General features: G+C 40.5%; 1 protein-coding gene across 4 annotated transcripts in view; it reads right to left on the reverse strand.

The window, feature by feature from the left end:
• Positions 1-25,756, reverse strand: part of rgs3a (regulator of G protein signaling 3a) — a 156,050-nt gene that overhangs the window by 61,259 nt on the left and 69,035 nt on the right. For all 4 annotated transcript variants that reach the window (XM_086152134.1, XM_086152135.1, XM_086152137.1 and 1 more), the window contains 2 exons: positions 22,172-22,215; positions 2,636-2,770 (listed from right to left, as the gene is read on the reverse strand). In XM_086152134.1, coding sequence (XP_086008260.1) covers positions 2,636-2,770; positions 22,172-22,215 — 179 coding nt within the window. The remainder of the gene's footprint in view (positions 1-2,635; positions 2,771-22,171; positions 22,216-25,756) is intronic.

Genomic DNA, 25,756 nt, shown 5'->3' on the forward strand with positions numbered 1-25,756 from the left:
TACCGCTCACTATGATTAATGATTTTATTACATTTATTCTTATGATACAGTCTTTCAGAAACAACGGCGCTTTATGCAGTGTAAATTTGCCGCATATATTTTAGACAATAAAAAAAGAGGATGGAGCGCTTCTCGAGGGAGCGTTATGAAATAAATATTGGAAAAAGAATAACTTTTGTGTGGTCTGTCGTGATATTGTTTGGGTCATCAGAGATTGTCTCGCATCGATTAGCATGACTGAGCGGGCTTGCAACGCCGTGCAATCTTTAAGAATATTGAGCATTGCAGCGGATTTGCAAATTGCTTTATCGAACTGGATAGACTTAATTGAGAGAGCTAACGGGGATTAATAGGCAGACCAGCATCATTAACTGCGCCCATTGTTTTTGCAGTGACCAGCCCCGTGCACTAGCCATTATCATGGGAAAACTCATAATGTGGAGGTGTTTTATGTGAAGGATTGTGTTTAAATGCATGAACCTCATATAATATTTCTGGAAACATTCAGGATCTTTGCTCCAAATCAGTCAAATTTCTTGCGCTGTGTAATCTGGTCTCGATCTATACGTATAAATATTGAATGTGCCCCGAGAATCATTACAGCAAAATCACATGTATTTACTGTATACACACAGGCATCAATATTCAATGAGGGGAGGAAAAAAAAAAGGATCAAAGACTGTCAGTGTGCCCTTCTCTGCTTGTCTCTTTAATATCTGGATAAAATGAGGCACTAATGTGTAACAGGTGCAGAACACAAGGCTTTTTATCCCTTTTAATCACCTTTCAGCGGAACCCAGCCGGCAGGGCTCCCCTTGGATTCAGGGCATAAATCAGGTATATATATATATATATATATATATATATATATATATACTACATATAAGTTAAATGTATGTTATATTTGTTAGTTATGTTATTTGACGACTGCTTGTAGCGATTCCCGGAAATCCCAGAAATTCCAGGTTGATTTTCATCAAAATGCGTGGAGTAATGCTGCATGCTACAAGGAAAGCAGCATCATTGTCAGGCTCATTACCGTCGCTAAAACAGCCAGAATACGTATTAGAAATCATAGTAAAAATTATACAATACAGACAATACAAAATCTGCATATATGTACAAATATACGTGTGTGTGTGTGTGTATATACATATATATATATATATATATGCACACACACACACATTTACCTTCACCCAACTTTTGTTGTGCATAGCAGTAATTATGCTCTTCATTATCAAAATTACATGACTGAAAGATCACACTCAAATACTCACCTTCTTAGGTATATATAGATTATTTTATTATTACTTTTAAAAACTATTCTGGTTGTTTTGGTGGTGGTAATGAGTGAAAGAAACCCCAGTTCCTTGGCATATTCGGCATACCTCCACATATTTTTGGTGCAAATCATCCCGGCAATATTCTGGAAATCCTTACAAATAGACGAGCAATGAAATAGCTAACAAATATCACAGGTCAAATAATTTCCTCTGCGGTGGAAAAAAAGAATTTTGAGAATTCCCAATGCAAGGTGTTAAATAGCCACTTTGTTGAGCTAAAGGAGAATGAACATTGGACTTGCATGCATGAGATACAATGAGATCTCATTGACAACTCTCTCCTCTACATTAACACACACAGTTGAGTCATATAATTCTATTTGTTAGTTTAACTAAACCAGTGAGCCAGATCCGCCACAATGTTGAATTTTGCAAAATACAAAAATAGTGGTTGGGAACAATAATAGATAATAATAATCTGTTAAAATAACAGACATTTAATAATTAATTAATTTTATATATGTGTTCACTGAGACCATTATGCTAACACTCTTTATTTTTCTCTCCATGGATCTATCCATCCATCTATCAACATAAGCTATGTTGCATTATAAATACATATCATAGCATATCACAGTTTCTATCACTATCGAATACATATGACAGCATATTGATGTAATAAATGCTGTAATGGGACAGAAAGTTGAGTCAAAGTACTTTGGGTTGATCAATAGAAGTAACACAACATTACATTTTACAATGAAAATAAAAAAGTTGTATTGTTTATTTATCTTATAAAATGTATACATTATGTTTATATATTTAAATATGTAAATATATTTATTTATGCATTTATATCATTTATATAATTTATTGTATATTTTAAATCATGTCATATTTCTTGAAAACAACAATACATGTAACCAATTTGATTATTAAGTACTGAATAAAAATTCACAGGCAAATAAGTTACTCAAATTGCCCTCGACGTTAGAAAATGCACCACCTAGTAGTTTTTCACCGGTCAAATCACCACGACTGCATTGCCACAAAACTCTTTTTCCCGGCCATTGTCGCTTAGACTGCAACTCGACCCAGAACTTCATTTGGGAAGAGAATCAATTCAGATTCCGCTGGATAAGACACAGCTTTAAACTTGCTAAAATAGATGCGAGGGGCTGAGAGGAACATCTGAATAATTGCTGGTGCCAGAGTGCATATGGCGTTCACTGAGCATCTGTGACGGGAGCGTGCAAAAATATATGCATTCACACATGCCCATGTGTTAAGTAGTTCACGTCTGTCCCAAATTCGATCGGAAATGCTACAAAAGTGTCCGTGCGCCGTACCTGTTTGTATTGTGGAACGGCGGGCTCCCTCCTGTGAAGCTGGAGCTGCTTGTCGATGTTGTCCTTCAAGCACTGACACATGCGGTGCTTCTGGTCCGCCGAGTAAGCTTCCAGACTGAGCAGGCAGTCACACTTCTGCCGATGGAGAGAGAGAGGAAGGGTGAGGAGGGAGAGGATGGGAGTAAAAGGAACACACCAAGTGTGAATGTCATGGGATAAATACAATGTCCGCCACCTCAACGGCAAGCGTCAATCTACTTTCGCTGGTTATAATGAGCGTGCTCCCGTTTGCACGACTATATGAGATTTCTGCGTTTCCGATTTTCATTTTGTCTTCGAATCCGTTTGTCGTCGGATCTTAGTTCTTTTGGACGATACAGGCCGCTTCGTGATTTACCCCTCTAGGTAGGAAACTGCCAGCATAAGTGAAATTAGATCATGGCCAGTGTCCACTTCGGGTAGATTTCATACACTGACATAATGATGACTGCGACTCGTAGCAAGATTGTCCTCCAAAAACAATACAGATCGATTTGCCGCTGCGGGGAATGAGAACTGTTATAAACTGTAGTAATACAGCTGAGTGAAATATCTTCCCGTTCATTTTTTCTCGAGGGCATCAAGAATTAGTATTTCAAGATTAATGATGTCCAGATAAAACCGGTAATGGCTGGATGTGGCCGGATGGCTTTCCCAAGGGCATCGTCATACCACATTCCGAAGATTTTAAAAACAGGCCCAGCCGAGTCACCGCCTCTTCATTGTATCCCATCATGCAAATATCCGTGTGTAATTATGTGCATACTGATACGGGCCATTTTCATCCATGCACGTTTGGATAAAAATCAATTTAGCTCTTTTTAAATGGAAAATGCAAACATTAGGATAACACGAAATCACTGTTAGGTGATTATGCGCCCTGAATTTAAACTAAGCTCCTCCTTACAGCAGTGAGGTTTATCCAGAGCGATCCTCCATCTAGCCACACCCGACGGTGCTCTGGAATATATGTTGTTCTAATTCTCCTCTTTCAAATTCGATCATTTCCATCCACTTCGGTTGCCCTTCTTCAGGTAGGTCAAAAAAATGGGTCCTGACATTTTTGGGTGACTTAGGCTAGAAATAGAATTTCACCATTTGTGTCTTGGGAGATTGACTATTGGCCTGGGGGTCTTTCTGGATGCCCACCACTCCAACTAGTGGTGAATAAGGCTGCCTACTCATTCACTTTTTTTTTTTTTGGCTGCACGGGCTGTTGAATCCTCGCCGGATTGTGTCTTTTTCAGCTACCCGGCCAATTTTGTGCCGCAGATGGTGACACCGCGTCACAATGTTTTATGGAAAACAGTTCCGATGAAAGAATTAAAAAAAGCCTGTGTTGACAGTTGCAGCGTAAAGATGTTAGGACTTACAGAAACGGAGAAGGACAGACAAAGAAGAGTTGATGGTATTGCAAATGCTTTTCTCAAACAGACTGTTTTTAATTGCACCTCAAGATGATGAAACGGACTCTTTGTCAGAACAGACAGAAATCAATGTTGATGTCCTTTGATATCCATCACTTGGACAGAGTTAAAGTCTGTGAGACTGCAGCAGGGGCCATTACGCCAGAAAGCATGCGCACACACACACACACACACACACACACACACACACACACACACATCCCCCACTTTGAGGTAAACAACTAGCCCTTGGGGCAAGTCTTTCTGATTGCTCTCAGTGAAAGAATAAAGGTTTACATGATTTTCTAGGGTTGGGAGTGGTAGCGATGGGGAATTGGGTGAGAAATGCCCAGTCATCGGGTCCACAGCCACATCCGTGCTTCTCGTAAAAATAAGATTCAGAGTTCTAATTTACTGACGTAGTAAACTGAAATCTAACAATAAAGTGACGCGACAGTCTTGCAATTGGCTGAAAACACGTACACATTATTTAAGAGAGTGCTTTTCTGTAACACTTTGGGCCATACTAAAATTCTGCATCTCAATTTATTTCAACAAGGGTGTACAAGGGTGTTGAGTATTGCTTCTTCATCTGGCTAATGGAATTAGCATTGCTTGATGATTCCTTGTGTATTCCTTGGCGTTTAAAGGGAATGCATAAATATGCTAGACTGTTCGTCTCGTACTAAATGACAATTACAAAAGAAATATTGTAACCCAGAGGCGCCGCAACTGTTTTCACTTGCATTGCATGGGTCTATGAGGTATCAAGTTTGCTCATGTTAACTTGCATGAAAGTGGTAATAATGCCACATTTTGCTGTTTTTCTGATGCAATTTCCAGTCCAAGAGAAACAAAGGGACTGATGTTAATCTACTCAGCTCTCCAAGAGACAAGAAGTGAAGAAGGGAGCGGGAAATAGCTTGTGGACGTATTAAGGATCTGCAGCTGCATCTTCGCAGTGCCTCTCCGGATGCTTTTGACATATTTAACCATGCTAAGCTGCCGAAAGAGCTCACAGGTGCTGCTAGTTTTAAACAGTGACTAAAACCAAATGCAGTGCCGACGGTTTTCTTTCACAAGGATACAAAAGGTCCTTGGGAAACAATTGAACCCCGCTCGAAGAAACACCACAAGCAGGAGACGCTAGATGTTCTCCTGCGAGGACGTGAACAATCCGCTCCTGCAGAAGTAGCAGAAAAACCAGGCATCGGCACGATCACAGAGGAAGCTGACGACAGGTCAACCGTTCGGTCAGCACAGTAATTCATACATCTACCGGAGCTCCTTACATCGGACACTCTCTCTCGGTTAGCATAGCAATGCCGTTGCCACACGCACAACAGCGACTTTTGCTAACTCTTTGCATCTTTGTTTGTCTTCATTTTGAAGCTCATCTGACGTCTGTCTTCAGTGTTATCCTCCTCACTCCCATCTCTCTCAGGTTCCAATGGGAAGGGTTGCACGGATCACCGTACAGTAAAATGAATGGGACTGCACCCAAGTCAACCTCATTTCATCCCAACCCAAACAGCATTGCGACGTTAACAACAGCGGCCTAAAAGGTTTTTTTTTTTTAATTTTTAAAAATATGTTGAGCAATATAATCCCCTTATCGTAATCGAACCAGGGCCCTTCATGCTATGAGGCCGAAGCGCTAACCAGTGCGCCGCCGTGCCACCTCCTCTATATCCAGATGGAGCGATATGCATTCTTCTCCCAAACCCTGGCATTCAAGCTGCTTCTGCACGCCTATAAAACGTCTGTTCGCAGATTTAGCTCCTTGTCACACACTTTTTTTTTTTTGTCTTTTTCTTCCTGCAATGATCGACCCTGTGAGTTCCGGCAAAAAAAAAAGGAAGTGCTATCTCAAGTGAGAAGGGCTCAAGCTGGAGCAGAGGGAATCATTGCAAGCAAGAGTGCATTGAATCGCAAACGAACCGCTTTGAACCGGGCAGAGAAATCCCAAATCATTTTGGATTCTGTGCATGCAGCAGCTTCCAACTGCAAAAGCGTTGTTTGGGGCAGGAGCTGAACAAATGTGCACTTGAGCAGGAACTATTTTAAGAATGAAGGAAAATGAAATCCAGAAACTGGCAGGCTCAATGACGACAGGCTCAAATGTTTGGCAGGCATTTTGGAATGTCCCTCAATGGGCTTTCATTAAGAATTTTTTGGGGAAGTTTCTTTTTCTTTTCCTTCTGGTTGCTCCCTTCAGGGTTCGCCATAGACATACATCTACCTCCATCTAACTTGCTCTTCAGCATCCTCTACTCATAGAAGACTAACATCATCTCATCTTTCTTTCCATCCATGAACCTCCCAACCAGTCTTACGCCAGACCTTCTATTCAGTTTGTCTGATTCTTGTGAAACTCTTCTTCCGAAGAAGAACCAAAGAAGCCTCTTGGATGAGAGATGTAACATCTTCAAGGAAAAAAAATCAAATCCAGTTGCCATGAGAAAAAGATTTGTACAAGAATTAACCATGACCTGGATGACTGAGAGCCTCCACAGACATGTCTCAGTAGGACTTTAGCTCCAGAACATCCAACACATGCTGTCCCTCTCATGGACTCATTCCTGATCCTCTACAACTTCCTCGCTCCCCAAAAGAACCTCCACATCTTCATCTTTGCTGCCTTCAGACGAAATAACATGGCTGTTTCCACCTTTCCTTTTATCCAGGCTTGTACTCTTTTATCACCCCGCACACCTTTCTCCACCTATTCCATCCGATGACCATCTGCACTTAAAATCCGTCTTTATCTCCGTTATTTGTGAAGTATGATACAATGAAAATAATATAGACGTTCTTAGACAGACATGTGAGGTAAATTTTCCGAACAACTCCCCTCGTCCTACATAAGGAAAAAAAACACATCTGCCGCGGAACACCCAAGGGTCCCAGTGGAGCGTGTGCACCTGCATCCGCACAAGCACGCACACAGCCAGCCCGCTTTCAATTCTGCACACACTACCATGTTGAACTCTGGCTCCTTTAGCTTTGGATTTATGACAAACACAACGATAAAAACAAAAATGGCGACCAGGGCATGCCAAATTCAGTCAGCCGCAAATCCCAGAGTTCCAGGCGGGTTCACATCTCTACTCTGTCAGGGTGTGTGTGTGTGTAAATACGATGAACGCATTTCTTACTGCACCACATAACACGCGTGACTATCATGCAGATATTTCTTGGGGGAGGAACAAAAATGAATGGCTGATGGGACAGTTGAAATATTTTTGCTTTTTAGGCCTTTACAATGACTCAAACAACAACCCTTATATGAAGATTGATTCGACATTATCTTGTGCGCCAATTATGTATGACTTACTGGTGCATGGAGGAAAATTCTTTTTAGTATTAAAGGTTTTTATCGTTAATTCTCTGTACACATGGGAAATGAACAGTCCTCTCTCTTCATTGATAAAACATATGAAAAATAAAATCAAAACATTAATTATGTACAAAACAAGTACAATAGAATAGAATAGACTGGAAAAATGATTATCTACCATTATTATTGCCATGATACTGCCATTAGTGTTTTTATAACGGGGACCTCAAGGAATGAAAATCCTTATTCCATTGACATGCTTAGTAGTAAATTTCAGCAGACTACATTGATGCCCTTTAGACAGTCGCCACAAAATTCAACCAATAACCACAACTGCATAACTTTGAGGTTATTTTTTATATATATATATATATTTTTTTTTATATGGAATTAGAGCCTGATGAAGATCTACTGATCCAATATTCGGAGCAGAATATTAGAGGGAGGAACATGACTCGCAACAATACCATTTGTAACTGAATAGCATCTGATGAGAAATTTGTGCGCCTGCCTCGGAAACATCTTCCAAGATTGCTCCTAATTTGCCAGGTCGGTAATAAAGTCCTTAAAATCGGAATAACAAATTACGTTCATTGGATAAATACCGATAGATTGTTACTTGAAAAAAAACGAACAGATTTAGCGAAAAGAGCTAATGATTGCTTCACTCTGACTTTGGTTCCTCCTGTTTATAAATCTTGTCAAGGGATAAACATGAGAGCTAATGAAACAAAATTCAATGAATGGCTAGTGACCTGCCATGGAGTAGCTAAAAATACAAGCAGCATTTCCCCTTAATCAGATTGATTAAAGTGCTCCGTGGTTGAAGCCCTCCCCCTGAGCCATCTGGCAGATGAGTTTTCAGCATGTCACAGGGGTTGCTGTCAACACACTCACCTATGAGACATCAGTGCCGTTCACGTGACTTTAGTGACAACTACACTACGTAATAGTGGTAATGATTCTGTATTGTTTTGCTCTCGTGGAGCAGGCGTCACCTGTGCTGGAAGGTGAGTGGATCCATACCGTCCAAAAATGGAAGCAAAAGAGTAACAGCCAGTAGCCGATTATCTTATTCACCAAACATTTGCTTATTCAGACCACACAGTGGTTACTTTCTGGCGAGGCAAGATAGAGTCCAAATAAAATATATTGTATCTTTGCAAAGTCCCCCTGAGAAAAACAGCTTGTAGTTTTGTCACCTTGGTTCTTCTTCGTGTTAAAAAAAAGATGCAACAGGTTAATAAAACAACTTTCGGGACCGCTGAGAGGTTGATCTTATTATCTCCGGGGGGAGCCAAGGCAATAAGTTACTGTAGGGCAACTAATCTTATTGGCTCCCAGGTTCAGCTTCATATTCAAAAATACCAGAACAGATCAGTGACAGTGTCCTCAATTGCATCATCCAATTCTAGGCCAACCAGCAAAAATGTGTACAAGCCATGCATGTTTACAGAGCTTTCTGGGGTGATTAATTTGCTTGAATGCTTGCAATTTCTCACACACTGACCCCACATACCACGAGACTTCATGGCAAACGTTACGCCAGCTCAGCGTCCTTCCATCCCTGGCTTGATTCACCTGCCGCAGATTGAAATTCAACTCATAAGTTTTTGAGTCTGCTGGCAGTCGGACACGATATTCTAATTGGTTAAAATGGATACGAGGCTGTGAGCCAATGAATATATCACAGATGGGAGCGGCTTCCCAATCTGAAAAGTGCAATATAATAGAATGATGTGATGAAATGGAAATGGATGGGGCAAGGAATTGAAACGGAAAAAAAATCTCTACAAGACATCAAAATAGATCTAAACGAGACAACAAGCTCCTTGTCGTAAAATGAGACGACTCGTGAAATTAATAACATAAAAGCAAAGAATGATTAATACGAAACAGAAAGGTGGCTCTATTTTTATTTGATATCCAAAGGGCTTTTGTCCCATCTCAAGTCCCCATCTACTTTCTCCCTAAGTAAGCCGTTCTCATTTTCTCATAGCCAGTGTACCGGTATTGAGTTAGTTAGACATAAAGCCACAAGCACGCCATCGTCCAATTCCCCGTGCCATTACCACTTTGTCCATGATCACTGGTGAAAATGATAATACCCCCTGACAACTTTTCTTACATTTGGTTGAAGCGTCTCACTGCTCAGCTCAATGATGGATTCACAGTTTTGACCTATATGACACTTTGAGAGGAACTAATGATGCCCGAGTAGCCAACCTACTCTTGGCACGGTCCTCATTAACGGTGCTGCATGCAATCACGAGAACTAGAATCATATTGGTTTGTTTGTTTTTTTTCTCCAACGCAAACATATACATACAATAATCTAGCTGGTCTAAAAGGGAAGCGACGACGGACATAATTCAGTCAAATCTATTGGCGAAATTGACCAGTGGTCATCAGAAGTACTACAAATAGAGTTGCAGCTTCTCCTGTTTATATACTAAACACGTATTCATCCCTGACCCAAAGCATTCCTAGCACGGCTGCAGATGCTGCAGATTTTTTTTTTTCTATCTATCTTTATTCGTCCAACTTACTTACTATCTGAACTTTCACCCACACCAGACGGTCTGGTTCGGTCAGGTCAGGTTAAGTCTGGTTCCCATGCATGGTTGTCTCATGACCGTGCTAAAGGATGCGAAATGCATCGGTTCTGAACGTGAACTTCTGACACCGAGTTACAGTTTCTTCACTCCCCTCTGAAATTATTGTACAGCAGTGTCACACGATTTTATAATAGTGTAATAATATCACACTTATCACCCCACAAAGACCAACGGCACTGATTTTGAGTAAAAGTTGAGGATATTATCAAGCGGCGGGCTTACCTTTTACACGTGAGGGTGGAACACAGGAAATAACAATAAATTAGTGTGTGTATTGTGTTGTGTAAAATTAGAGCATAAAATGCAATCATCCCAAAGCGCAGTGGCTTTCCCACACTCTTTTATCTATTTCTGGTTTGTTTGTCTAGTTTGCAGTTCAGAGCTCTACTGTGGTTTGCCTGGAGAAAGCTGCCATGAAAAGACCATGTAAACTGGAGTCCTGGCCGAGGGCCCTTCCTTTAGCCACCGGGGAGGATGATAAGCACATGAGTAGGCCTGCGGGAGGTTCTCTGAAGTCTCGTGTATAATTTCCAGTAAACATTTTTCCCCCCGAGTCAGCGGTCATGTTTAGGGTGTTTTATACGTTCGTTCATGATCAGAATTGACTTTTTTTTTTTTTTTGCCTTGTCTTGCCTTGCCACATGATCCTGTCAATTTTCTTTTTTTTTTTTATTGCATTCAAAAGTAGATGCACATAAGTTTTGTCAGGATTTTTGCATTTTGATTTTCAATTCTTATTTTGACGATATAAAATGAATATCAATTCATTATCTATCTTTGCAGTTATTGGGCAGAAAGCAGGGTTCATGCTAGACTGGTTACCAGTCGATCACAGGGGCCACAAAAATAGACATACAGCTGTTCACTCGCTCATAAACACATTATATAGAGACATACATTCACACTCATATTCTACCGTCCTATAAAGATATACATCCATTCACTCTCTCAAACAGAAATCACAGTCCTATGTGTTTTCACACATCTAATCATTCCCAGAAAAAGGCAAAGCTAGTGAGGCCCTTGATGTGGATATTGATCAGTTTTAAAAGGGGTTGAGAGGCAGAGATAAACATATAATGACAACCTCTCCCTTGGATTTTTGACCATTTTACAAGGAGTGATTTATTTTGAAAGGGTATTGAAATATAAATAATAATAAAAGCATCAACGCTTGGTGTGTTGTTTTTTTTTTAACCGAACATTTATATTGTACCGCAATACGTGCAGAGACTGAGAAAAATATTAATTTAGATATTAACACAGACCACTTCCAATTAAAGCCAATGAATAATTTAGCTGTTCATTACCCTTTGCCGTCCACATCTCTCATTCAGAGGAGGAAACGTCATCACTTTAATCAGTAGTGCCGCCGCTGAGGTGTTAGAGGCTGCAGATCTCAGTGCAAACATATTGAAAATGGGTGACTTTAAGTTTTATTTAGATATATTGCCACGGGCGCTGCAGTCCTATCCATCTTTGCCAGCATATTAAATCAGGGGGAAAAGGCAAACTAGACTTTAAGTCTTAGCTCATATCCTAGGAAACGGGTACATCTCAATTCAATCAGACCCCAGAGATACTGTTCCTGTCCTGGCCACGTTATGGATGGCTGCCATAAAGAAGATACTTTGCTGACAAGCACCCCTGGGTGGTTATCATTCACACCCCTCCTTCAGACTCCCAAGCAACAGCCTGTATGTCATGCAGTCAGTGATGTGCCTGAAATAACAGAGGAACTCAAACTGAAATAGATGAGCAGTATATACATTAATACTTTGAAAATGAGCAATGAAAAACTGCACTTAAAGTTATTTGATGCAGGGACAAGCCACATGGCTGATCTATCACACAATGCAATGCAATCAATATTGTATATTACTATCTGTAAACGAACATCAGGAGAATGTCACCCATGCTCTGTATATCATAAGATATACCAACCAAGAATAATCTAATCATTTAAAATTCAAGCTTCTTCCAAAAAAAAAAAAAACAAATCACCATTGACCTGTTGTTCCCATACACTGTTTTTTCACCCGGTTTAGGGTGTATCTGTCTGATGCTCCTTCTCATCGGCCGCCATCCGTAAAACATCTACACCACACTGAGTATACATAGATCAATAAATAGGTCAGATCCGTTACTTGAAGTGCAAAAGGTGACACTCAATAGTGAAAGAATCAAACTGAAGCAGAAAACATGTAAAGAAATTCAAATAGAGGGTTTTCTAAATGAATGTAGATCACATCTTGGATTAGCAGAGAGTTTTCATTACTTAATCTTAATTAGTGGTACCATAATGCCAAATAGGTCTATAGTCTTGTTTTTATCGCATTGAATACCTCAGTAACCATGTACCTGGTCGTCTTCTTCTCCTTTCCCCTTTTCCCATCAGGGGTCGCACAGCGAATCAACCTCCTCCATCTAACCCTCTTCCCTGTATCCTCCTCTCTCACTGTGTCCATAAATCTTCTACTATGAACCCGGTAACACACCGTAAATATCATCATAACCTGCACTGTAAAAGATCAGCTCAGCACCACTGCAAAATGACCAGACAAAATCATAAATAAAGCTGCAATCGACTACAGCATCTAAAAACAAAAACAAAAAAAAAAACAACTTTCAACTGGAATGTTTTTAAGGCTGATATAAAAGCATTGACTGTTTGCCAAACTCATGCTAAATTATGATATGTATCAGCTACACTTCGTGGCTTGTTTTAAATATTCTATTTTATAGCGAAAAAAAAACTTTTTCTTTCCCTGGCTTTCACATCCCCAAGCTGTACTGTAGAAACCCTCTCTAACCCTCGCAATTTTATCAGTCAAAAGCACTTACATCCCCGGTGTCGGACAGCAGGTGCTCCTGCAGAGAGTTCGCTCCCCTGATGAATCGCTTCTTAGGCCCGACCCTGTCGGCCAGGTTCCCCATGACGACAGTCAAACGTGGACGATGACCCCGCTGCACTCCGTTGGTCGGGGGGATCGCGCACGCACTGTCTCCGCTCGCTCTGCGCACTTTTGGTTTACCGACAAAACTCTGGCCTTGCTTCCTCTCTCAGCGTCACTGACACACTTACACAAAACTTGACTTTCCAGAGACACAATCACACCCCCCCCACACTCACACACACACACACACACACGTGCACACGTTTTTTTTTTCCTCTCACATGTAAATCTGGGTTAGAGCAGCTCCGTTTTCGGCTACAGCTAAAATAGGATGACCTGCAGCTACGGTGGAGAAGGGCAGTGGTAGACAAAAGGAGCAGAGCTGACTGTGACACTGTCAGATTTGGAGAGGACAATGATGTCGTGTTACTGCTCACAGCTTCAGGGAAAGAAGTTCAGTTTGTTTGCTGTGCAAACAAACACTCATATTTATCCACATGTTATGGTATAGAAGTGAATATCAGAATGATGAAAGAAAGTACTGCAGACATCTGTTGGTTAGCAACATAAAGTCATGCAGTGTGACTGAATGTGGAAGGCACATATGTTGCACTTTACTCTCCGGAGAATCGAATCTCCAGTTTCACTCTATCGGGACCCCTATTCTGCCTGCATCTATGTGTGATAACATTTTAACATTATATAATCACACATGAATGTTTTTTTTGCACGACCGAACGTCTGTTTCCTGTGAGGTATTTTGCACGCAATCCTGTGTATGTGTTGTATTTTCACAACATCGGGCACATTTGGTACTATCTGACTTTGAAGGCAGCCAACAGTGGAGACTGCCAGAAATAAAGTAGGCAAGGGACATGAAAGAGATATATCTATATCCAAGTTATATACAAGCATCATCCATGATGGTGCTCCAGGAGGAAGAAAACAAGGAATCAAATTTAAACTGTGAAAACATAAAAAAATATGTCTCAAAGCATGTCTGTGTATTATTTATATTAATAAATTCTCGAGGGCATGTTACTTATTATCATTTAATTTTTCTATCCCCCCTTCTCTACGCCTTATTACCTGCACAGGGCATTTCTTTTATGTTTTTATATTGTATTGTATATATTGTACATGGTCCTTGATTATTTGTATTTTCATCATTTATTTGTATATTCTGTCCATTATTACTTAATATTTGCACCCTTTGCAACTCTGTAAGGCTGCTGTGATAGTTGCATTCCCTGTTGTGGGATCAATAAATCTCATCTCATCTTAACATATGTCCGTGATGAAAAATAGAAAAACAAGAGCATCTCGTCTCTTCCCTAATTCAACTTTCATTACTTGTGTTTCTGTTTTTTTGCAACGAGTGTGAAAAAGCATGAGTAAATAGAGGTATTTACATCACTTCAGCTAAACTATGGGGATGAGCAAAGGTCAATGAAACACTTCTCTTAGTGCAAGTACCATTTGCAGTGACATAACAGAAAGAGCAATTTCATTACAATTGATGTCATTTCCCTCGTATCTCTGACTGGAACAAACAAGTATACACATGCGCACGTTCATGCCGAGGTCACGCTCGCACAAGCGCCCTAACAATGTTTTAATTCACTCTGACTTGCACAGCCCCGTAATCCAGCTATTTACGGCATTCGGAAAAAGCTCTCCCATGATCTCCTCTGGGAGACTTTCCTCTCGCCAGTTTCGCTCCGGATGCCATCTGTCAACAGGGCCGGGAGGTGGACGGCTCCGCGAGGCCGCTGGCATCGCAAATAAAGACAAGTGAGCTGTGCAGGAGTTCATCTTTGAAAAGGAGCGGGAGAAGATTCATCCTCGTGGGTGCATCGGTTTTAGTTGCAAAGAGGCATAAAAGGAAGGTAAGGTATGAGCAACGTCAAACGATATAAGCGCACACACACACACACACACACACACACACAGACACACACACGTCCACAAGCACCTGTGACAGCATCTCTTTTAATATTGCAGGTAGATGAGAGGAGCCAGAGGGAACTGTTTGCCTTGTCTGCTGTGTGTTCCCTACAGAATGAATGAACCGCTGACAGGTGTATCAACTGCAATAGATGTCTGCACATTGTATGCGTGTGGGTGTGTGGGGTGTGTGTGTGTGTATGTGTGCATGTACACGCGTGTGGGCATCTGTCAGGATGCGAGCGGAAATGAGTCCGACAGACTTGCTGAGCCAAGAAAATCACAATTTGGACACAGACAACATGCAGTCTACTACAAGACAGCAGACGATCTTAATGTGTCATGTGAGATTCAAAATCTGCCTTCAACTTAGCAAACTGTCTCTTCCCCTGCCGAGCCGCCTTACATAAGAGCTTCTATTTATATATGTTGCCTAATTGGGCACACCGAACGATATCGCAGTCTCTTCCTTCCACTTTCAGCCTGTGGGACAAATATCAGACCCCTTTCATTCTTTCTGGAATCTCCTAAAAAGAGCCCATCCATTAAAACATTCATAAGCCGCTAATGAGTATGCGGCACATTTCAAAGCAAAAATAGTGTGACGGGTTGTGTGTGTGAGTGTGTGTGTGTGTGTATGTATGTGTGTGTGAAGGCTGCTTTGGCAAATTACAGAAGAGTCATGGTCGCTGGATTAAAAAGGAGGCAGAGACCCCTTCAGCTATCCAGTCTATTCGCTGCATATTTTTAACCACCTAATGCAACATGACAAGATGTACATTCTGAGTTGCATATTTTCTGTGAGTTTTTTTTTTTTTTTTACTTTGGTGAGTATGGAAACAATACTTCAGTGCTGATTGAGAAAACTGATCCATCTCTTGCAGACGCAGTCATCGGTTCTTTGCACAAGCTTCTTCCAATCTCAGACAGCATTGTCGCATTGAGGATTCCAAAAGTCTACGACAGGAGTGTCGAACTCAAATACACAGTGGGCCAAAATTCAAAACTGGAACAAAGTCGCGGGCCAACATTGATATTTATTGAAAAAAAATCTTCCTCCAGATATAAAAATGAACTTTTTCATATGGACCCAAACAAGCTCTGCTCAAAAACTAAAAATGGAACAAGCATAGCTTAATACTATACGACATATAACTTAATATTGCACACAAGTAAAATCTAAAATCCTGTTTCCTGCCTAAGTAGCAGGGCAGCAGTATTAGCATAAGGTCGCTATGACTACAGTACACAAAGAAGAGGGCGTTTATGGGACCTGTTGTGATTTTCGTGCTAAAACACCAGCAGAAAATTCTTGGATTTGTAGAATTAGTGATACATGCACTGTAGACTATACCGGCAGGCCAGCTCTAATAGCCATTGGTTATGTCTTTGTGGGCCAAATATAACTACAGCGCCGGCCAAATTTGGCCCGCGGGCCAGAGTTTTACCCTTATGGTCCACAACATTTGGCCTTCTCTTGGTCTCACAGAGAGAACACTGAGTTTCTCCAAGCAGTAAATCCCCAATTCATGTTCAAACTAGGGCGGTGTATTTATTGGCTCTTGAGCCTCACAGCAAGGAGGTCCCTGGTTTGAATCCAGAACGGGGCCCTTTTAGCGTGGGATTGTGACTGTCACTGTAGGTTCATTTGAGACCATACGTGGTCTCAAATGTGAGAACGTGCCTGTGAATGTCATTTATCAATAAGATAATGGTCATATTTCTATATGACATTTGAATGAAGATGGATGACTGGACATCTCTATATGACGTGTGAATGAGTGCATGGCGCCTCTATCGTCGCCTTCTTAAAATAATCACCTAAGTGACTTTTTTTCAGAAAACACAAAAAAAAAACTGAGCCATATGTTGAATAGGAATTATGATTAAATAAAAATAACTATTTTCAAAAAAATGGCCAGGGCCATTTTTTTAAGAATAAGAATAAGAATAAGAACAACTTTATTAATCCCCGAAGGAAATTGCAATTATGATGGCGATAGGTAAGGCTCTAACCATATGTATGTATGATATGTAAGGCCATTGGGGGCGTAACTTCAGGTTCAGGGTCATACTCCAGGACACTCTGGACTACAGACAAGAGGAACTGGGATTGGAATTCCCAACCCGGAGGGATGCCCGCTCTACTGACGGAGCCACAGCTCTCTGATTATGGCGATATGGACTTGGATTGTATGGAATTGAGCAGAATACAATTCTACAGCATCCATAGTATTTGCTTTCCATATATGAAATTAAAGGAAGCATGCACTATAACCTCAGCCTATACATTATATATGTCACACATATTACATATTTTAAAATCCATAAAGTACATTCACAATTCTTCAAGAACCAGCCAATAAATACACGGACAATGCTTAAAGTGATGTTCACATCCAATCCCAGTAGGGGTCAAACCTTATAGATTGCAAACTGAGGGAAACAGGTGTTCTCATTTCTGTGAGGAGAAAGTAAAGAGACTTTTTGTGGCTCCAGACACTTCCCAGCTGGGAGACGCCGAAAACAAGATGCTTTGCCAGATGGGAGATAAAGTTGACTGTATATGGATTCAGCGAAGAGGAGGGAGGGGATCTGGGGATCAAAGATAGCTTAAGAAACAATGCGGCATAAAACTAGAAGGAAGTTTATCTAATGCAACGAGCCTCAAGTCATCCGCCAATGTTGTCTCCCGACTCCAGCGAACTCCGCCCACATGGAAGTTGGAGTTGATAAGAGAAATAGTGCCAGCTGTTGTTTACATTCATCCACTCTGCGCTCAATATGAACGTTTCGGTCACACACGCTGCTGCAGCAGCTGCTCGCCGTCACCGGCCGTATGACTGCGAAGAGTGTCGCTGCTGCTCGGCCGTTTCTGTCGTATCCATGGGGGTGATTTGACAATTTGTTCTGTGATGTACCATATCCTCATCTTCTGTCTTCTTTTCCCCCCATAATGGAAGTTTCTAAGTCCTAATCTGAGCTTGTTTGTGTCTATACCAATGTTTAAACCAACCAGACAAAGTCAGTCAAGCAGTAACAGGTATGTTCCTCTGACGCAGCTGCAGTGAGCGTATTCTTAATGCAGACTTTTCCAGGTGATTTGGGGTGAAAATAAAAGCTAGGTGTAGTTTAGTACTACGTCTGAGGACCAAATAATGTCCTCTGGCCTTTTAAAACAACACCAACAATCCGCAAAATGTAACCATGAAACAAAATTTTTAACTGCTACATTTCTGCATACATTCAAAATTCAGGTTTCCTGACTGTTCTAGAAGAGATCACTTTTTTTTTGTTACAGTATAAACAAACAATTATTTATTTGTTGTTCATTTTAAAAAGTGGTTTCCAGCTTTGCTCTACATGGAAAGGGTCAGGTGACTACTATGTTGCCATTTGGCGCTATCGAAATAAAATTTGACTGCATTCATTTGGACTTCAGGGGAAAGCAAACACAAATTTGCACTAAACTGTGCAAAAGCATAAAAAAAAAATCCTGTGATGCTCCTCCCTAATGCCGTCAAATATCTGTCATCTTTTCACCTTACCAGCATTTTTTCTCTACATGCACTTTATACTTCATAACTCATAGTTTAATGTTTACTGTTTAATGTAATAGAGCACTTTACTGTTAACTTGCACTCTGTTTTTTATTACTATTATTTTGTAAATTTAATGTCAGCGTGGGATTGTAAGAAACATCTTCTTGATACCTTTGTATGTCCAGTACAGAGAAATTTAAAGCTGACTTTGACTTTAACAGGAACAGGTAGAACACACACTCATTTTAGAAAAAGAAGGTGTCTAGCTCAGGGTTTCCCAACCACTGTGCTGCCATGAGAGATCATCATGTGCGCCACGTTCACCTGATTGTTACAAAAATTATTTATTCAACACAAATAATGTGTCTTTATACAGCTATCTATGTGAGCAGAACAATTAAATGCTCTTCCACTAGATGGCAACAGGCAGTGAATTAACTTGCGTACCTACATGCTGCTGCTCAAACAGCAGAGTCATTAGCGATGCTTCGTGTGAGAGCGGCAGTGATATGCGATGGATCAATATTTTAAAAGAAAAAGTACTCAATCGGAACACCCTGACCCAGATGAAGACCAAGGTATGACTAATGGTCAGAAGAAAGTAAAAAAAAAAAAGGCGAGTTCAAGACAATACGATGGAAGCTATGTTGCGTTTGAATTCACTTTTTACTTGGGAGCCAACTGAGCAAATTTAAACCTATCTCCAAACTAAAAAACCTTCACTTCAAGATTAGAACAGAGAGAGTTTAGTTTATCTGTAAACTTAACAGGCAGCGTTGTTGACAAAAACCACCAAGACACGTGAGAAAGCTCTGAAAGCTTGTCGCTAAATCCAAACAGCCAAACACCATGGTAGAGAAATTAATACTACCTGCCTGCAAAATCATCATAAATAATATCTTTTCCAGATGTTCTGTTGACATGTCTGCAGATGTTGAAAAGAGTGTTCTGAAAAAGTAGCACATCAGTGAGAAATTTGCATTGCGACTCAACAAATCTACATGTATTAGATATATCAGATTTCACACTGAGTAAGTGAATTAACCACAGTTTCATTCGATTTAATTAAAAATGTCTTGGACATTTATTTGGTGGTGTGCCATGTGATTTTTCTAATATTCTATTTCTTCTTATACCACCCACATCTAAAGACTTTCAAAAGATTTGGAAAAGAAAACTACAACTAGATTCTTTCAGCAATTTTTTTCTCCCACCATGCAATGTTTTCAGCAGATACTTGCAGAGCCTCTGCTATTTCAGTCCATCGTTTTTCCCTCTCCGCACGGTCGTGATACACCGGGGAGTTGGCGTCGTACGAACTGGGCTGTTTCCGCCCAAAGCTCTACCATCCGTTCCTCTTTCTGGACGGTCCATATTGATCGGGACGTCCTGCGCCGTTCCCTCGCCATCCATACCTAACAAATACCATCTCTGCCGCCAATAATGCTCCGGTGATTATTCGTCTACCATGTTTCTTGTGTATGGTTTTGTTGGAGCTCATTGGACGTCGATTGTGTTATTATCACCGTAAAGACCGAAAGACTTGAGATAACGTCGAATACGTTAAATTTTGTCGTAAGCCCAAGACTAGTAAAAGACTGAGTTACTTTTGCGCCATTTAAAGACTGAGATGACGGTGCGGCGACTCCAGGAAGACTCAAGTAAGACTTGATTTCTTCCCGACTTTCAGCTTTAAGACTGCAACTGAAAATCATAACGTGTAAATCCAGCATTAGGAGGATGACGTGTAAAGCAAATAATAGTTTGGGCACAAAGAACAGGAACCATATGATTTGTTTTATTGACAAAATTAATAGTTTCACCAGAAAACAACGTCAGTTTTTTTTCTCAAATTCCACTGATTCACTGCTATAATAACTGCAGAAAAGGTTTAAGATATTCTGAGGTTAATGGAAGCTTAGCGTCAGGTTTTAAAAGTACAATCTAATGAAAACCTGCAGCATCAGCTCCCTTTGCACGTGAAGCGGCGATGGATCGCAGCAGCGGCAGAGGAGGGGCGGCTCAGGGGAAGCGAGAGAACAATCTGTTTTTCCACCACCTGCTCATTAACTACAGTAGAACTGTCAGGACAAAAGAACATCTTGGGAGTGTCAACAGCTAAACAAGCTCCCAAACTGTGAAATCCCATCTGAGTATTTGTCAGATAACAATCACCTCCTGCTTGTTTCTGCCAAGTCCTATCCTCATCCGGGGTCGTCAAACAGCGTGGCCCTAATTGTCACATAGCGGGCTGTCAATTAACTCCAAAGTAAAGCCTTTCTTGCAACTAACGTTGCCATTTGACAAGCTGGGAATGTTGTTTGACGTTTCCAGATGGAAACACAACGCTCCGCCTCCTCCCTTTCAATTTCACTTTGGCCGCGGAGCTTTTTCAAGCGGACACTGTAAAAACTCTTACAGCGGGCCCGTGGTGCCACAGCCGTTCCTATCAATGTCCCCTCTCCGCAGATGAGAGATGCGGCACCATGAAATGAAAATGATATCGCGCTCCAGCAAGCATGTGTTATCTTTGAAAGCCCATGCACCGTTTTGCCATGAAGATACCGCGGGGCAATCTTTCCATGCAAAGCAGAAGGTGTGACATAGAAATGTCCAGCACACACACCAGAGGAGTTTTTAAAAAAAACTACAAGAGCATGATTTTTTTGTTTGTTTTTTTTTTTTTTTTTTCGCTGCGAGGGAGAAAAGCGCAAATGAGGTGTGATAAATCGGACAGTGTTTAGGGTCAAACTCTGCTACTATGAAGTTAAATTCGCGCCTCAGAGGATCTTGAGCTGACAACTATTTTGGCTTAAGCAGATATTTATTCATTCTCTATACTGCCTATATTCCAATCGGGGTCGGGGGGTGCCAAGTTATCATCGGACGAGAGGCAGAGTTCATCCCCTTATCAGTCACCATGGCAATTTGAAAGTCTCGAATCAACCTATTGCATTTTTTTCGATCGCGGGAGGAACCTGGAAACCCACACAGACACAGCGGGAACACGCAACGTCCAACAGAAAGGCCCGCTTGTTGGAATCCAACCAGGGATGTTCTTGCTGTGAGGCGCTATCCCAGTGGTTCAAGCGGATATACTGTATTTTGCAAAATCAAAATCCGGCCCGAAACAGAAAGGGTTTTTCCCCATAGGGTACGAAACGCTGTGAATTTTAAGATGTAAGCAAATCTACTTAAAGTATCCCACTCGCGATAGGATCCCTCAGGTCTTGTTCAAATAACATGTAAGACCAGGCCAAAATAGCTCTGCTGGGTTTCCCATGCTCTCATCAAGTTCATTTACGGACCAACAGGCGACTTGGGTTACAGCCTCCTTGAACTCGGTCATGCAAATATATATTCTGCCGATACCGTTGTGATTCGACGACTGTAACAAGGACGGTCGGTCTACAAGAATCTCTTGAGGAAATCTCTTTCTACCACTTCCTGATGCTCTCTCCTAACAGCCCCAAGTCACACTCTATTTTACTTAACTTCCATTTAGCAGCACTTCATGTTTATTTCCATGTCCCATCCTTGGAAAGATGATGGTAGTTTCACATCGATTACCTCTAGAATAGCGGCATATTAATATTCCAGGTAGTGTTTAAAAAATACTGCCGTGATGAGTCAACTGTGCAGCTTTGTAATAGTCATAAAAAATGTGATGCAAGTGCTAAAGTGGGAACCGTCAAGCTTTTCTGTGAAGCCGTCCCTTGATTTCTTGCACACACACCATTCACTTACCTCAGTCATGTGAATTAGGTAGAATCTCAGTTCTTCTGCATAATCTGTAAGATAAAGAAATACACAATCAGTTACGGTACATTATTTTTTTCATAGCATTTATTTTTCCTCCACCACCTGACAGTGCTGAAAAAATGATCCCGTTCTGAATCATAAAACAGCATTTTGTTCAAGGAAGAAAACATATTTATTCATGGAAGGCTTTTAATGTAGGTCAGTCAACCCCCCCATAACTTATTGAGGCGCTGCAACTGCAGGATATGCAGTTTTGATAGTCACACACACACACACACACAGGTGAGCAAAAACACACACACGAAATGTCAAACACACAATGCACTGTGCATGCCCCAGTGAAACGCATTATCAAGACCAGCAATCTTTTGTTTAAGATGCTCGCATTCTCCAGATGACTGTAAGAAGCGGCTTCACCCTGCAGCCGGACTGAAAATGATCACACACTGCAGAGTCAAGAAAGACGTCACCTTCTGGTATGGACACACAGCAGAAAAAATAAAGAATACCAACAAATAAGACAGATTGAGGGTCTCACGTGATGTGAGATTTTACCCCTGCAAACAAGACTTTGTGCCTTTGTGTTGAAAAACTTCATTAATATGCGACCAAGATGCAAACACAGTTTTTGCCAGCAATTAAAAAAATACAAGAATTCAAGAACTCCTAATTAATTTATGATAATTATACAGCTGTGGCTGTATGCATTTTATGCAAATTTTTAAAATATTGATATATTCAAATATGGTTGCCTCTTCCTGTTCTTAAGGATTTTTTTTTTTCACGGGATGAACAAAACATGAAAATGCAACACAGACATCGCAAGAAAACCTCGAATAGAAGATCATCATTGAAACAAAGATCCCTCTTTATTGTTTCCAGCGTGTTACTAATTGGCCAAGTTTTGCTAATTTTAGCTTTGATTACCCTTGGTGCATTCCTGTGAAATGCAATTTTCCCAGTCATGCTTTTATAGTTTGTCTATGTGGTAGAAAGAAAACGCTTGGTGTTAAAACTGCATCTCTCTCTAATAACCAGCAGAGGGCGCTGTTGGATAGCTATATAGCTGTTAGAGCACAACTGACTTCCAACATTGAAGTTTGGCTAAAAACCATACTTGAACACTAATCAGTTAAAGTTCAGTCTGCTATTTATAATGAAATCTATGGCTATTTACAAAATACCTGCACAGCGGTATTTAAATATATAAATATTCTTAAACGTTTTACCTTGCACATCTCATCTGGATCGTGACTTAATGTCAAATCATTGTCAGCATCTCATTGTGCTGATGCAAATATGTAGGTTATAAGTTCACACTCATTTTGGAAAGGTAATTTCATACATATTTTCATGATTTTTGTGTCCATTATTTTTATATAGATGAAATGCTGATGTAAATATGTAGGTCATAAGTTCATGAAAGGTAATTTCATACATATTTTGATGTTTTTGTGTGCATTATTCTTATATAGATGAAATGCCGATGCAAATATGTAAGTTATAAGCTCACACTCATTTTGTATTGTCATATGGTGGCTTATGGGTGGTGTTGCTTTTGTTTGATATTGCACACCCACATTTCCAATGCTCTCCACAAAGTATCCAGGTGACAGGAACACAGGAAAACCTCTGTATTGAACATGTTCTGTGTAATTATACACACCCCCTGCGCTCTCACACGCACATAAAACACACCCTTACTGAAACAAACATAATCCCCCGGCGCCTCTTTCCTGAGTGACGCTGCCGAAGCGAAATAACAATGACAGGCAGCGGGGTGGAGATGCATGTCCTCTCACGAATCATATGCAGAAATGAAAACCCCCTCCTGGATCCAAAGCTGCTGATTTGGTGGTTAAAAGTGTAAAGGTCACAATGGGTAGAGGAGACTGGCAATGAATAAAAGAATTGTGTGTGTATTCGAGGTGCGTATGCATGTTTGCATAATGATTTTGTTTTTGTGCGACTGTATTTATACATATGGTTTAGATGTGTGGTTATGTGAATTTTTGTGTTTTTCGCATTAACAACTGAGTATATTTTGGGAGGAACTAGGATTTGAGAGCTGTAGTTTGTAACCTATAGATGCACGCGTATGAATTTATATCTTTTATATGAAAATGGAAATAATTTGTGAATAATACTTGTCGAATTATCTTTTAAAAAGATATTGGAGGGCTAATATTAGGGATAAACAGAGTGCCTCAAGCTATCTGGGTAATGTACTTCAAATATTTCCCCGGGTTAAATTCCTTTGCCTGAGTCTGTCAAATGCCTAACATCTTAAACAGATTTTTTTTTTTTTTTTGCAGAGTACCAGTTTTCCTGATGGCTGTATATCTTTAAAATAAAATAAATAAATAAATGAATAAATAAACACAGTTTCTTATCAACACCTTGAGAGTTCATGTAGATCACACCAACACCTCAAAGCTGATTTTCAGGAACTAGGTGGATGGAGCGCAGATCCTGAACACATTTGAACACGAGTCACACCCTCTGCAAGCAGGTGTGGTTGTAATTTCTCACCCCTGGATGTGTTCCTTCGGACTGATCCATACATCTCCTCTTTGGTCTCTCTCTTAGCTTCCTACCCAGATCGTCGCTCTAAGTGATTTTTTTATCACGATCTGCTTCGAAACTCAACGGCTGAATCATATTCGTTTCGAGGACCGTGTTGATTTGCCGTGTTCACCTCCGGTTCGAGGATCTGTTAATAGCTCCTCCACCAAATTCGTAACCAATCCGGACACCGCCTTTGTCTTCTCCCATCGCACTAAACACAAATATTTACAGTGGGCCTCTATTTATTTGACATGTCTGTGCGCAGCTCCGACTGCCAAGCCATTCTCTCCGCGTTGCTACAGGAGATGATTGTTTACACCTCGGTGAAATAAGAAGACAAAGCAACAGGGACTTGCGACGACTCTCCCTAAATATTCCCTTAAGTTAAGTTCAGTTCCAGTTCAGACAAGAATATCAGCGCAAGAACTCTGAGGTTTGTTTACTTCCAGCTGTTCAGCTCTGGTTTTGAATGCCCCGTTACATTTTGTGCCCAGTGGAGACTCTCAAACATTGTGGCATACAGATCCACCGATATCATTGTCAAACGTAGATTATTTGGATATATGTTTTAATTTGTCCATCAGGGTATTAAAAAAACTGTGACGGTACGCATTGTGAGGAAGAAACAAATGTGGTTGACAGAAGGTCAAAGAAAATGTATTCAACAGAAGTCAATCGGGGGAAATGGGCTTTTTAGTTTTGATTAACTCCACTGTTGCAGACTCTTATTTCCAAATCTTTTATGACTGCTATTGTATCTGAATGACGTGAAAAAATTGTGAGATGAGAAAATGAATGAGGAACGCGTTAAAAATACATAAACATTATCGAGGTAGTACTTGGAACTTTTATGACATTAAAAGTAAATAGAAATTTTAAATGATGAATTCAACAGACCCAATTGTAAAAAGAAAAAAAAATCAAATTGTTAATTTGCATGAATTAATTCTGTATTTTTGACCTGAACTCTGACGTTCATACAGGTTGTTCATATCAAAATAG

Source organism: Fistularia commersonii, chromosome 9 (genome assembly GCF_037954325.1).
Source record: "Fistularia commersonii isolate RoL2024-O1a breed Wild chromosome 9, RoL_Fcom_v1.0, whole genome shotgun sequence".
NCBI classification, from domain to species: domain Eukaryota; kingdom Metazoa; phylum Chordata; class Actinopteri; order Syngnathiformes; family Fistulariidae; genus Fistularia; species Fistularia commersonii.